This window comes from Eucalyptus grandis, chromosome 6 (assembly GCF_016545825.1).
Source record: "Eucalyptus grandis isolate ANBG69807.140 chromosome 6, ASM1654582v1, whole genome shotgun sequence".
Classification (NCBI taxonomy): Eukaryota; Viridiplantae; Streptophyta; class Magnoliopsida; order Myrtales; family Myrtaceae; genus Eucalyptus; species Eucalyptus grandis.
The window spans coordinates 53,107,811-53,122,101 of record NC_052617.1 but is presented as its reverse complement, the minus strand read 5'-3'; the positions used below and the strand labels follow the sequence as shown (position 1 = coordinate 53,122,101).

General features: G+C 43.2%; 3 protein-coding genes across 3 annotated transcripts; 1 reads left to right on the top strand and 2 right to left on the bottom strand.

Annotated features, from left to right (window-relative positions):
• The first annotated feature begins 523 nt into the window (after positions 1–523).
• Positions 524–6,064, top strand: LOC104450745 (vacuolar protein sorting-associated protein 9A). The gene is made up of 6 exons (XM_010065427.3): positions 524–869; positions 2,005–2,152; positions 2,559–2,729; positions 3,663–3,842; positions 5,137–5,446; positions 5,667–6,064. Exons 1-6 carry the CDS (start codon positions 736–738, stop codon positions 5,909–5,911), a joined length of 1,188 nt encoding a protein of 395 aa, XP_010063729.2. The 5' UTR covers positions 524–735; the 3' UTR covers positions 5,912–6,064.
• Positions 6,012–9,444, bottom strand: LOC104450746 (PHD finger protein At1g33420). The gene is made up of 5 exons (XM_010065428.3): positions 8,875–9,444; positions 8,230–8,365; positions 7,871–8,086; positions 7,130–7,735; positions 6,012–7,041 (listed from the first exon to the last, which is right to left on the bottom strand). The coding sequence occupies exons 1-5, from the start codon at positions 9,212–9,214 to the stop codon at positions 6,174–6,176; spliced, it is 2,166 nt and encodes a 721-aa protein (XP_010063730.2). The 5' UTR covers positions 9,215–9,444; the 3' UTR covers positions 6,012–6,173.
• Positions 9,445–11,093: 1,649 nt separating this feature from the next.
• Positions 11,094–13,491, bottom strand: LOC104452281 (probable beta-1,3-galactosyltransferase 8). Its single transcript, XM_039314684.1, has 9 exons — positions 13,336–13,491; positions 13,206–13,270; positions 12,888–13,087; positions 12,509–12,766; positions 12,324–12,411; positions 12,072–12,197; positions 11,802–11,911; positions 11,484–11,641; positions 11,094–11,159 (listed from the first exon to the last, which is right to left on the bottom strand). Exons 1-9 carry the CDS (start codon positions 13,489–13,491, stop codon positions 11,094–11,096), a joined length of 1,227 nt encoding a protein of 408 aa, XP_039170618.1.
• Positions 13,492–14,291: the final 800 nt, after the last annotated feature.

Below are 14,291 nucleotides of genomic sequence, written 5' to 3'. Positions count from 1 at the left end.
ATATATATATATATGTACTCGTTCAATCCAGGTATGCAGTTCCACATTTGACACTGAGAACAATACTCGTATTTACCAGTCTTAGTAATTTGGAATGAGAATCGGATCAGTCCTAATAAGAAGACTGATCTAATCTAGTTCTGGTGGCTTAGGTGGCTTCCCTTTTTTTGCATACCCCTAGGTTTTGCTCTCATTATTAATAAAAATTAGTGTATTGAACATTTTAAAACTTGTCACGAAAATACAATTAAGTTCAAAAAACTTTCAATAAACCCAATCTAGTTCTTAAATATATTATGAAAGTGTAATCAAGTCTTAAAATCTTTTAAAATGTGTAATGAAGTCTTAAAATTTATATTAAGATTCAATTATATTTTTGTAATAAGTGTTAGAAATGTTTGGATTTCTAGGGTATTTGCTCCTCGTCAATACAAGCGCCAGCACGCCGTGACTCAGGTCACGTGCCGAACCTAACAGTCTCGCTCTGGTCGTCGGTCTCCAACTGCATTCCTTTCTTCTTCCCAGGGTCTGATCTCAAACGCCTGATCAAAAAACCTGCAATCGCGAGCGAGCGAGCGACTTCGACGGCGGCGGCGGCGGCGGAGAGTAAGGAGGTGATCGAGCTCGCGCAGTCCGCGCAGTCCGCGCGATCCTCCGCTTTCTGAAAGCAGTGAATTCGGGAAAACAAACCTCGTCGTCGTCGTTTTCTCTTCTTCTTTTGGTGAAGTTTGAAGCATGGATACGACTCCGCCGTCTCCGTCGCCGTCGTCGTCGCCGTCGCTAGCGTCTCCGACCTCGATGGAGTTCTACGATTTCCTCGACAGGATGCGCAACCCGGCTTCTCTCGATCTCGTGCGGTCCATCAAGAGGTTCATCCCCTCCCTCCCTTGCCTCTCTCTCTCTCTCTCGCTCTCAATTCCGTGGCGGTTGCAGCTCAATCTGTACTTGCACGATCTGCTCGGTTCATCCGAAGTTGATTTTGTGGAAGCACGTTCGTTTGTTCCTTTTTTTTTTTTTTTTTTTTTCAATTTGACTTGTCTTTTTGCGGTACTTGTGGATACTAGTTCATGCGGGAAAGCGCGATACTCGTCGTGAGTTTAAGCAATTGCATCAGTTAAAAGCCCGACGACTGTGGAAGCCTTTGGTGTTCGGAAACGTTCGCCTTCTGTACCTTGATTTACCGTATCGATGGACTCGCTTAGCAAGATGCTAACTTTAGCATATTCTGCTGCTCAGGGTTCTGGGGTTTGCGATAGAATTGCGTAAGACAGAGTGATTGGGCGCTTTGGAGAAGCCGGTGAATGTTCTTTGAATAATGTTTCCTGTTCCTAGCTCAAGCTGAACACGCTTAGGGGGTTTTGGGGGCTTACTTTTTGACAGGAACCTCTTCTCTGTTACCTACGATGTGGATCCTTGTAGTTCTTGCTGCAGAGTGTTTTTTTCTTTCTGGGTGTTTTTTAGCTTTTTGTCCAACAGACAAGAAGGAACGTGCGTGTTGCATCTAGAGTAAACTAGCATTGCAACTTGCCTATACTTTGTGCTACTAGTTCCCTAAGTTGCACCAGCCACATGGATATTGAAACAAAGAGACGTCAGAAGAACGTTAATCACTCTCAAAGAAAACATCCGTGTTACCTTGCCCAGATCAATGGTTTTCTTAAATCTTCAAACAGATAGTTTTCAGTGCATCGACCAGCTTAACTTCAGTTTTGGATCTCCAGTGTCCGTCATTCGTAGGACTAGAGTTGAGAGGATGGGATGATGAAAGCTTCTTTCTAGCATCATGTACTTCTCATCTTAATTATTGAGCATTCATTTTTTTAATGCTTCCACAGTTTCATCCTTGAGGGTATTGTTAAGGGATTATTGGAAAGGAACTTGCCTTTTGATTGATTTGGCTCCTGTTTTGAGGGTTGTAGTTTATTCCAGATAGGCCCTACTCCCTCGAGTGACTTCTTCCAAAGTTTTCTAAATCTTTTACTGCACTGAATGCATTTTTTGCAGCTTCATTGTATCCTTCTCGTTTTATCCTCCGAATCCTGAAAATGATGGCAAAAAAGTGCAAGACTTCTTTATGACAATGGAAGGTGCATTAAGGGATCATCCTCTCTGGGCAGGCGCTTCTGACAATGAAATTGACTGTGCAATGGAGGTAATCTTTTTTAGTAATCCTTTTTATTCTGTTGATCAAAAGATATTATGTCGCCATCCACTCAGAATTGTGGGTCAGTTTATGTGGGCAATTGAGTTCAAAAGTCCACTGTGACTGTTCTGTTAGGATTAGCTTGCGTTTAGCTTTAGAGCCTGATCGCGAAGTTCCCTTTGGGATACCTCGTGTTGTTATGTTCACTATTTGTTAATGAAGAGTAGTTGAATGTCTTCTAGGTATTATTAAACAGATATATGAGCCTGGTGCTTATAATTATGAAATCTGGAGGCATGCCGTGTTCAATTATGAATCTGCTCAAAACTAGTACATATTTTTCTCTTCTACAGCTGATGTTCTTTATTTTTATTTTTATTTTTGGTCTTAACCTCTACTCTTATGTACTATGCAGGGATTGGAAAAATATGTCATGACAAAGCTGTTCTCTCGGACATTTGCTTGTTCTCCAGAGGATACAAAAGTTGACAGGGAGATTGCAGAGAAAATTTCACTATTGCAGACCTTCTTGAGGCCTGAGCATTTAGATATACCAGCTGTTCTCCGAAATGAAGCGTCATGGTTGGTATGTGCAATACTACTGCTTTTCCCTCGCAAATTTGACATGCATGTTACTCAAGACATGGTGTTTGTAGGAAACCTGAGTGTTTCCATATAGATGCCCCATGGAACCTGGAAGATCTTAGTTTTTTTGTGGTTTTACTCTTTTTGTAAAATACTTACCTTAGTTTGGCCTTTCTAATATTTTTTTAAAAAATTAAAACAAAGCTGAAACTATTTCAGTTTGCTGATTTGCATGATTATTCCAGTGTATGTTTATTGATTCATTGTTTTAATGAGTTCATTTGTTCACGTCCTCTGGTCCTCTTCAAGCAATAGTTTTATGCGATTGTTGAGGAGGTAAAAGGATCAAAGAAGATTTTTAGTAGAAATAGTTTGACAATAATAATTCCGTTGAAATTAAACACTTGGTATTCTTGATGCTTCTCGGTATCATTTTGGGTTGCCTGTTGAACAATTTATTTCATTGATTTCTTGGGCCACAAGGGGTGGTGACTTTAACACCTTCCACAGCAGACAGTTTTAAGCTCAATAAATAGGGATAGCAAAAGCACGCCATTGTTGCACTTTAGAGGCTTTGATGATGTGTTGAACAGCATGAATTTGTCCTATGCCTGTCTTTTTGAAGTTGCTGTACCGTAACAAATGATTTTAACCATAGCTTACGGCCAATGCCTTTTCTATTTTTGGTCATTACAGCAAAGGCTTAGAGATTGCTGTTGTTGGCTCCTGTTAACTGACTGTTTTCTTCTTCAGAGGGGAAAAACCTCGAATCAGATAATTAACAACTATACTACTATGGGGGATGCATCACTTCTTGTACTTTTTAGCACATGTTAAATCGATGTGTTAAATTCACGTGTATCAGTTCTTAGACTGCTCATTGTTGTGTCTGCTCCCCTAATACTTCTAGTGCTATAATTTTTGTGCTTTCCAGCTTGCAGAGAAGGAGCTGCAAAAAATGAATAGCTTCAAAGCTCCTCGGGAGAAGCTTCTGTGCATTATGAATTGCTGTAGGGTCATCAACAATTTGCTGCTCAATGCATCAATGTCGGAAAATCATGTGCTAGCGGGGGCTGATGACTTTCTTCCAGTTCTTATATACGTCACGATCAAGGCAAGCTCTTATTGGTAATATTTTCCGCCAGTATATATTTTAATTTATATAAATGTACTTTTATGTCAAGTATGTTTGTATGATTAAAAGGGGAAGTACTCTTATCTAAATGCCTGGTAAACACAAATGCGGTTTGCCACTTCTTGTAAGCTTTTCTCTTTTCCTTGATTAAAAGTTGAGTTTAAGAAGGGAAGTAGTATTTGCTTATTCGATGACATTAATCAAAGGGAAGCACATTTGTTCAATGACATTGATTATTACAGTTTTGTCAATTGAGGCGCTGTGAAATAATGGGAAAGACGGTAGTCTCGCCTCACATCTTTCAGTTGATATCTTTTGTTTTTGTCAGTCTTACTATTATTGTGATTATAATCTTCCTGACTTTTTGTGATGCTTGGAAGTAGCCCAATCAAATCATGACTAATTAGATTGAAAAATTGAAAGATTACCTCCAGATGCTGTCAAAACTTGAAGGATCAGATTTCATGATTTAATTGACTTTCTTGACTTAAATGGTTATTTTCCAGTAACTTAGAATATGTAGGCATATTACAATCTGACATGAAACTTCTATGGCTAAAACCAAGTGTTTTCCTGTGGAAATATGTTGGAACACAAAAAGTTGTCAATCGGTTCATGTGTTTTTATTCTTTTCGTTATAGGGCAATACATTCTTCTCTCTTGGTTCATCTGGTTTCAATGAAATCCAATTTTGAAGTCTAAATTTTATCATATTTGTCAAGTTACTGCAGAATAAAATCTTTAGTGGCTGTGATGTCTTTGTCTTCTGAAAAACTTTCAGAACGGCCTCGAAGCAAAATCCTAGAGTTTACTACCCAATGTTAGCAGAATGCCCAATGCAAGAGATGTGGTTCCAGTTGAATGTAACCATGTTCCAAGCTCTTGCTGCTTGCAAAGGAGCTGCATCTTTAGATTTTCCTCCCCTTAAGAAATATCATCCTGAGGTGTATGTGGCCTAACAATCTAGCCAGTATCTTCCTAGATATTGTCCTAGATCTCACCCAAACAAATGACTCAATTAATGACTGCCCTGCTGGTTCTTTGTGGTCCTCAAAGAATCGATGTTTGACTGAGATGAAGTTACATGGATTGACTTATCATATGATTCTGTAACTTAAATCATTGTAAAAAAGATAGAAAGATTGTCGTTTTCGATACTCGGTTTGAAGTCTACATGATTAGATAAAAGATCATACATTTTGGTTAAAATCCTCTTTTCACTTTGGAAGTGATGCTTATTCCTGTATTCATGGCAATAATTCCTTATGGACAGGCTAATCCTCCAGAGCTGCATTCCAACCTCAAATTCATTCAGCTATATCGAAGACAGGCAAAACTTGTCTCTGAGGCAGCTTACTATCTCACAAATCTCATCTCTGCAAAATCATTTATTGCTGACTTAAATGCCAGATCTCTATCTATCAATGAAATTGAATTTGAGGAAAACATGCAAGCAGCTAGAGGAGCCAATAAACTTGCACACAACGAGCCTGACCCTGCAGTTGAGGAGATGGCTGCCAGGAGAAGACAGGGCAACCCCGGTCTGTCCTTTACAATGAATGATAAAGAAAGAATCATGAAGGGTAAGCTCAGTGTAGAATGTTATTTCATGTTCCATTTGAAGGAGTTTTTCTGAAGGGATTGTTATGTACTTTTTCATGTTCCTATTGTGCTATTGAATTTTGCATATCCTGAGTTAAATATGTTCTATTTTCCTTGACAACTTGTCTTGTAGAGGCTCATCGCAGCTTGGTTTGTAACTGCCTTTATTACTAATAAGCTGCTCATAACCAACCATTGCAGGACGTTCAACTTATCCATTCATGGAAGCGAAAGCTGGTGAACTTACAGTGGGAGATGTTGAAAGACTGCTAAGCATATACAAGGATGTAGTCGACAAGTTTACACATCTAAGTGAGGCGTTTAGGCAGCTTACATTGTCAAAACCGGAATTTCATCATTTGGAGGGAACTGGTGGCTCGTTTGCCCAGCCACCTCACCCAAGCCTTCGCAAAGACAAAGAAAGCATCGACGGAAGAGGTGAATAATGCGGTAAAAACTTATTACCTTGTTTATCAGGTAGGTATTGGACTTTTCTTTGCCATTGTACTATGCAATTTTGTTTGACAAACATAACATGTTCACGGATCACAGGATAAAACATTACTTCCTAAATACTCTCTTTACATTTTCTTTTTTCATTCTTTACAAAACTGTCCGATCACATGAATCCATTCATCACAGCAGCTCATATTTGCTGATCCAGGGTGGCAAAACCGCATGACTGCATAAATATACAAAACATGAAATCTACACTCTGGGGACACCAAACGACACATTTACATTGCTTCCAACTTTGTTATCATCAGTTAGCATTGCTTGAACCCTGCAAGTAGCACCTGAGATAGGAAAATCCATATTGGTGGCGTTACCACCAGAGCCCGATGCCTTCATAACTTGAACGGACGGGTCCAAACACCTCTTGCAGACATATTTCAAAGGGACGGAGTCTGAATTGTCGATTCCAGCACACCTGGTATGCTGCCAAACCCCGCATGTGTCGCAAGCCAACATCCTCTCTCCATCATCATCCTTGGCGCCACAGTCACAATCCACCGTCCAGTTCTCTATCCCCCTCTCCATCCGAAAGCGGTTGAGCCCATGCATCGAGAGGCACTTACCATGAACCCGAATAGACCCATTCAAACCGGTCAATAGCTTAACAGAGAGAGAGTCCTCGATATGACCATATTCTGGGAAGCCCACTGCCTGAAACCGTTTAAACATCGCATACACGTCTTGGAAAGCCTTTGTCACTTTGGCTTTAAGGTCGGCCACAGTTGCATTCAAGGGCAACACGATTAGTTCCTGAGGTAGGTGCAATTCATCCTTAGAATGGTCCGAGAGCTCCACATGACACCAAAGGTGAATGTTAAGTGGGGATTTAACTGCTTTTTCATCTGAGGCATAATCCTTCATAAACTGTTTGCAATCAAGAAGCTTTGTTGCTGAATCGCGCACACGCTCTCTTGTTGTCTGAGGTCTATAATTTACCATTGTTTCCGGAAAAATCAAAGAACCGTACAGGAACCTAAGGTCGCGAATCACATGCTCTCTCGATGGGCGGTGGTTAAGCTGGAAGCGAGATCTGTCGTATCCAAGACTCGGAGTCTCAAGCCTGACATGTCATCTCATTTAGAAAACACATACTGCAAACCGCTGAAGACAAACTGTAAGATAGAAACCTCATCGTCGCTTGGACTTACCTGAATTCGACAGCACTTGTCGCGGGGTTGTAACGGGTCCGGACTACCATCCCATCGGCCGTCAATTTCCCTCCCAGGTGTTTGAGGCAATAGTCCAGAAGCTCAGGAGAAGCAGACCTATACAAGGCACCTTTAAGAGCACACCTTTTCACCCAGCCAGCCTCACCGGCCGCGGCTGATAAAACTCTCACCATAGCCTGTTCCACGCGTTCAACGTCGTCCTTAGACCAAGCACATAACACCTTTGAAGTTCGAGGTTTCTTCCTGGACGGGTCTTTAGAAACCCCTCCGTCTTCGCGGATTAGACCCAGCATGAAGGAGAAGAGGTCTTGCAGCGTTAGAAGTTCGGTCTCGGCTATGGCTAGGTAGAAAGCGATGACTCTCTGCAAGGCAGTCCGAGGCTTCCGGCTGTGGAATAGAAGGGGCGAAAGGGGCATGCTAGAGAGCGAATCGATGGCTCTCTTGTACGCATCGAGTGTCAATGCGTAGCTTCCTGCACTGAACTCGTAGCCCCAGTTGCCATACCAAGAGTGGCCATGAGCGATCGAATGCAGCAGCCGACACTCCATCCCGTATTTCTTCGACACGTCCATCACGCTGACCTTCCTGCTCATCGAGTCGAAGATATAAACATGGTGCCACCAAGGTAAAGTGGTGAACAGAATAATTCATATGAATGCATATGCATACACATCAGATTGCCAAAGCTCCAATTTCCTGAGGATAAGAGGAGAGACGAACCTGACGGAGAGAGTGGTGCAGAGGCCGTCCCAGAAGTTCATGATGTCGCGGCCGGAGAGGACGGTGGAGCCGCCCTCTCGGCCGTTGAGGGAGAGCAAGTGGCCGAAGCCGTTGGAGTGGATGACCCCGTGCAGGAGATGGGTGTTGCTCTCCAGCTGCGAGTACACCCAGTCCTCCACATCCTCCAACGTTATCTCGCAGTCGCACCATTTGCACCTGCCCACGCCAATCAATCGCACAAATTCAAACAAACACAACAACGTCAGCTTTAAAAGGAAAACAAGAAAAGACCCACAATGAGAATCGGGCGGCTTTGCGCACAGAGAGAGACAGAGAGACAGAGAGACGGAGAGGGAGACCTGGAATCGGATAAGAGGAAGGTGTTGCCACATCTGGAACAAGCCTTGCGGCATTTGCCTTGGGAGAGACTGGTCTCGTTGGACCTCCTTATGATGAAATGGTACCGTTTCCGACACACCGGATGTCCGCTCCACCCTGTTTGCACCGCCGACCATCGATCGACCAGAAAAACGAAAAGAGACACCCATCAATATCGTCTTCATCCATTGTAATACCAAAACCCGAAAATTCAAGTAAAGTTCCGTATTGTCAAATCTCGGTGGAGAAAGAAGAAGAAAGTGTCATGGTCTAGCTCAGTGCGTCTACCCAGAGAGAATCGGTGCTCCTTTTCGCAGAAGACCAGACGGCCTATCATTTTCAAGACTTCCTACTTTTTTAACATTTTCTTTTCGTGGGTTGAGGCCGGGCTCACCGAGAAGTCCTTTCACATTAGAGTTTTATATAATATCTTTTTGTCGCTTCTTGAATTTTCGAAGACGTTTGTAATTAGCAAAATACCCATCTCGTAATTTCCGCAGCTCAGCCCAGCTCCTCGCGTTAGCTAAACAAAAGTTTGAAAAAGCGAGGAGCAAAAATGAAAAGAAGCCGCCCCCCGGGCCTAAGAAAGAGCTAAACTCGTCCCAACTCACTGAGTCAAGACTCACCAACGACGCGGCACTGGTCACAGTACACGGATCTGGACCTCGTGACGTCCTCCTCGACGACGTCCAGAGGGACCACCACCTTGGACGAGTCCAGGTCGCCGACGCGGAAGAGGACCCTCCAGGCGGCCAGGGACGAGAAGGGGGACGGCGGGAAGGTGGCGCGGGCGCGGGTGCTCAGGAACTCGGCGACCCTCGACCGGAAGGGCCCTTCGGAGAGCTCTCCGGCGGCGGCGGCCGAGCCGGAGTTGAAGGAGAGGAAGTCGGCGAGGTCGGCGGTCACCCTCCGCTTGAGGCGCTTGTAGGGTCTCCCGCAGTCGTTGACTCCCATGGCGGAGGGCATTGAAGGGGCGGGGGGAACGAAGCGGAGAGCTCGGTTGCAGGATCTGAGGTCGACCCACGTTTCGGCTCGATCCGATTTACGAAGGGAGGGTGGAAAGGTTTGGTCTTGCTTCGTGTCTGAATCCGAGCTGGAATCCGAGGAGTTGCAGGCGAAGGGAGAGAGGCGGTGAGGAAGGAGGAGGAGGAGAAGCAGGAGGAGTTTTGGATTAGGGTTTTCACTTTTTCAGCTGTATTTATTACTTCTTTTTCCTTCGGTTCCGTCATTGGCGGTTTCCTCTCTCTCTCTCTCTCTCTCTCTCTATCCACTGAGATTTCTTAATTTGCTTGTCTTACCTTTTCTGTAATTCTATTTTTCGATTTATAATTCAGCTCCCTTCTTTTGTTTGTAGTTTTCTCCTTTTATCTATTGGGCCCAAAAATGGTAGAAAATCTGACCTCGGTCATCGAATAATTATTATATTGATGATGATAATCCGACGTGTTATGCTAAAATAGACTTTTTGGGCATTTAGTGCATTTAATTTAAGGGAGGGAAACCCCTTCGGATTCCAATTGGAAATTCAAAATTTGTAAACTTAAAAAACCTATCCAATTAATAAAGAAAGGTAAGGAGATGTGTATATATATATCTGTGTGTCAATATTTAAATAATGCAAAGACTTTTTATCACAGTGGAAATGAGCCGAGATGCTCTCCTATAATATTGAAAAGATTTGAACTTATGAAATACTTGGCATTTACCCTCAAATCAAAATTCGAAAAGTGAGAGATTCATGGATTATTTGCTAAAAATATGAACGGATAGATTTAAATTTAAATTGGGCGTGAGACTTCTTTTCCGTTTTTTTATAAAAAAATTTAGGTGGAAATTACTGTTGAATTTGCTTTTAAAAGGTTGAAACACATTACCTGAAAAAAGGGACAGAGACACGTGCGCATGTGCAGAAAATGAAAACAAATAAACGAAAGAAGAAAAATTTTCGTTGGCTGCATATTGCGATAATAAGAAAGATTTAATTTCAGTTTATAATATCTGAAAATTTCATGGGATAAGATCGGATTTGCGTCAAAGATTTTTCAACAATTTTTTGTGTTGTTTTAGCATTATTCCGTCATTTTTAATTTCACAACGAGCATGAATTTTTCTAACATCTCCAAATAATATGTTTGCATTTAAAGATACTTCAAGACATTTATATCCTCTTTATCTCTTTATTTATAATAGAGCAAATTTAAAACATCATTCAACTCAATGATTTTCATGAGATCATTACAAAAGTCATATAATAAATTATCAAAAAAATCTCATTAATATTTTTTTGGTCGAAAAAATAAAAATAAAAATCGCTTTATTATTTAGTAGACAAAATTGTTACTCAAGAAATTCTTGAGATAATTACCATGTAATCCCAAAATATCTCATACAATCATACAATCATCACGAATTGTACGAAAAGGAATCTTATTGAATTGATGTGTGATGTAATAAGGATGGCTAAGTGCAAGTCGAGAGTAGCCGTCCAGATAGGAGATTTCGAATGATGTGCAGCTTCCGAAAGACTTTCGAGACATGGTGAAAGGGATCGATTTTTTTTTAATTAATTTTTTATTTGTCTCCGACCGGAATAAGCACAAAAAGTATTGGGAAATTAGGTTTTTGGGGGGGAGCAACGTTTTAGCGGGAAAAATCATGTGGACCATAGTGCAAAGCGCGGGAATAGGAGCCGGCGGGGGGCGACGAAAGCAATAAATGGTCCGTCCATTCAGAAGGTTCCTACTTCTCCCGCTTCTCCTACCGCCTTTCTTTTTTCGAGTATTTTCCAATGACCCTCTTCCTTTTCCCTTTTTCTAATTTTTAGACGCATCAATCATTTCTCTTTTCAAATTAGTCCTCTCACTCCACAGATAGCATCAAGCATAATCAACGAAGTTGCTGCAAATTCATCCTAAGATGTTGTCGATACAATTTTTATTTTTTCGCAAGAGTTCGATTTGATATGTCAGCAAATGAAAAGCACAGAAACAATTTACGGCCATCATATTTTAGCAACCAAAAAAAAAAAAAAAAAACTGCAACCATCATACTAACCATCCCGAATATTCAAAACACGTATATAAGCCCGGATGTACTTAACAATTAAACTCTCGCAAACAACAAAGCCTCGCTCAAACTCTCCGTACTCTAAACACTTCTTTTTGCTTCTTCTTCTCCTCTTTTTTTTTTTTTTTTCCATTTTGGGGGGGGGGGTGGGAACATAATTTAAGCAAACTTCCGGGGTCAGCAGGTGAAAATCCCAAAGAGCGCCGTCTCCTTCCCCACACAGCCCGTGGATCTTCTCCATCCGCTCCACGGATTTGCACACGCCGCTGCATGACCAATCGAATGACGCCACGCACACGTTGCCAGCCTCCGCCTTCGCTGCGCAGTCTGCCCAAAAAAAAAAAAAAAAAAAAAAAAAGGCGGAACGAAAGAATATATATTTTAAAAAGATCAGATCCTCTAATTTAATTTTTTTTCCTTCTTTTTGGGCGCATAATTAAATATAAATTAAAAATCCTGAATTAAATCTACATAATTAAGTTACTACCTGGAGGGGTCCCGCAGCACATGGAGCGCTCGTCCACGTGTTCAATTTCCAGGCCGATGAACCAGGCTCCCACCGAAACGTCCTCGTTCGCGTATCTATGCAATATGGGCCTGCCAAAACAAAATTTTAAAAAATTAATTAAAAATAAGTCGACTTTAAAATACAAAATTAGCTAAACAGAAAAAGCATAATTGCGTGAAGATTGGCCGTGATTTCAAGGAAAAAAAAAAAAAAAAAAAAATTGGCCGCGTCAGCAGCGAGTCAACTCACGAGTTAGTGGAAATATAGGAAGCGAGGTCCTTGGAGATGGCGTAGAGCTGGCCGGTGGCGTGCCGGAAATACTTGTTCCCTTCTTCCCCGAATTTCCAAAACTCCGGCTCGTGGTATTTTTCGTCCCTTTCATTTTTCAATACGGCATTCGCAAAATGCAAAATAATTTACCAATTATGCACGTGAATTGATTTTTATTAAATGGCATGAAAAATGACAATTAACGTCTTGATTCGATAGCTAGCTACTTACTTTAGTGACAAAACCGGACCGGACTTCATGCACCCGATGTAGATCCGCGGCTTGGACCGATGCATCGCCAATGTGCTCACCAGCATGCCTATGTCGCACAAGATTAGTCATTAGGCCGATAAGAGCGAAACTGAAATGGGAGAGTGGCCGGCGAGGCGTGTTGGGTCGGGACAAGTTTCACGGACCAAGGTTCAGGTGGACGTCATCGTCGACCTTGACGTAGAAGTCGGCATCCCAGATCGAGGCGGCCGTGGAGAAGTAGAGGCGGGTCTTGGAAGAGAGCCGGTGGTAGCCCTCGACGTGGTCCAGCCTGAGGAAGTCGTGGTGCCTCGCGTCCTCCGCGTCGATCGCCCGGTCCAGGCCCCCGCCCGGCGTCGCGGTGTGCCCGATCACGAACCTCACCACCACCCCTTTCTCTTTCTCCAGCTTCTTCAGCTTCTCTCCTGCCACAAATTGCACTCATGTAAGGTAACTTTCCTAAGGTTCGACCAAAAAATAAAAGTAAAAAAAGGAGGTAACTCTCCTAGGGAAGGAGGAGATTGGATGAAAAGAGAGGGAAGAAACCTCTAGGCAACCACGTTCGCCGGAGTGAATCTCGCCTCCGTTTGCTGCTGAACGCCGTGTTGATCCCGACCACGACGAAGGCCTTCGCGAGACTGAGGTTGGATGAGGACGCACTGTGTTCCGAAGCACGGCCGTCGAGTTGGCCTGCACGAGCCACGGCCAAGTCCGTCTCCAGTTTCGACATTGTTCTGTCAAGCGACCTGCGCTTAAACCGCATTATCGACGTTGATACACATGCCGATGACGCCGCGCAAAAGATCAGATGCTGTCTAAGGTAAAATGTTGCAGAAGCTCAGCGTATCCTCAGGTCAGACTCACTTGATGGCCTGGTGGGTCTTGGTGACTTCCGCCGCCATATCGCCGGATTCTTCCTCGACGAGTTTCTGAAAGAATGGAAATAACATCAGTTCGTATGACGATACCGAGTGAACGTAAAGCCAAACCTTACGCGCTTGTGGTCGCAATCCTGCGCCGTCGGCATTTGTCCGTCGGTGTCGGGAGATGGGTGAGCAGTCCATGTTCGGCCCGTGAAGAGCGATCCTGCCAGGAAGCTCGAAATGCACAGCACGAATATGAATCTCCCTGGAAGCAGCTTTCCCCGCATTCTCTTCAGCTCGTTCTCGGGATGCACTGGCCAAACCTTGAGCATTAGTCGCCGCAGCCCCACGATCACTTCCTTCCGCGATGAAGGCGCCTTAGAGAAATGTTTCCTGGAAGGAAATAAGGAGAAGATGACCAGATATACTCGAACTCAGGGTGGCCCTCTTAAGTCCCCGGACACAGGATGCTATTTATAGTGCAGGATCGCTCTAGTGCTTGGAGAATTACGCGATCGTCGCCTCTCTCCCGGTTCGAGAGATCTCTACCTAAACGCCAAGCATTATCGGTCAATGATTTAGATAGTCCTCGAGCCACCGCCGCGCAAAAGGAAGCCGTCGATTTGAACATGAAGTCTCCTTGTTATAACATGCCATGTGAGGGGGAGAATCAGATTAGCGAAAGTGACGGGAACGTGAAGTTTGATGGCAAACCCTGCTCCGTTTTGAGCTACCCCGAGATGAAGAGAGAACGGAAATGATCATGTCATTTGCAGAAAGAAAGCTAAGATACATGACTAAGTAAATGGCCTAGGTAAGGCGAAGCGACCGAACCACATAATCGACCTAAACCGGCAAACTTAGGTCGACGTCAAACTAAGTAAAATTCATGCACGATTCTCCATGTCGACCATGCACGAATGCAAGACGGACTCACGGATGATCTGCATCGCTGAGTAGATAAATCACTGAAAACATTACTAATAACAGATTTCTGACTCAGAAAAACTTGCCATGGACACAACACGACATCATATCCTCGCGAGAACAAGCGGCACGAAGCTGAGTACCTGTCCAGGGGTCGCGA

Bases quoted from the DNA above. Each gene is read 5' to 3' on its own strand.
- LOC104450746 (XM_010065428.3), bottom strand. From the start codon at position 9,214: ATGCCCTCCGCCATGGGAGTCAACGACTGCGGGAGACCCTACAAGCGC. The intron at 8,366-8,874 runs GTGAGTCTTGAC...CGGTGCAAACAG, and splicing joins TGACCAGTGCCGCGTCGTTG to GGTGGAGCGGACATCCGGTG. The intron at 8,087-8,229 runs GTCTCCCTCTCC...TGGCGTGGGCAG, and splicing joins TTCCTCTTATCCGATTCCAG to GTGCAAATGGTGCGACTGCG.
- LOC104450745 (XM_010065427.3), top strand. From the start codon at position 736: ATGGATACGACTCCGCCGTCTCCGTCGCCGTCGTCGTCGCCGTCGCTA. The intron at 3,843-5,136 runs GCAAGCTCTTAT...CCTTATGGACAG, and splicing joins TTATATACGTCACGATCAAG to GCTAATCCTCCAGAGCTGCA. The intron at 5,447-5,666 runs GTAAGCTCAGTG...CAACCATTGCAG, and splicing joins TAAAGAAAGAATCATGAAGG to GACGTTCAACTTATCCATTC.
- LOC104452281 (XM_039314684.1), bottom strand. From the start codon at position 13,491: ATGCGGGGAAAGCTGCTTCCAGGGAGATTCATATTCGTGCTGTGCATT. The intron at 11,912-12,071 runs GTGAGTTGACTC...TTGTTTTGGCAG, and splicing joins TCCTATATTTCCACTAACTC to GCCCATATTGCATAGATACG. The intron at 11,642-11,801 runs GTAGTAACTTAA...TTTTTTGGGCAG, and splicing joins GTGCTGCGGGACCCCTCCAG to ACTGCGCAGCGAAGGCGGAG.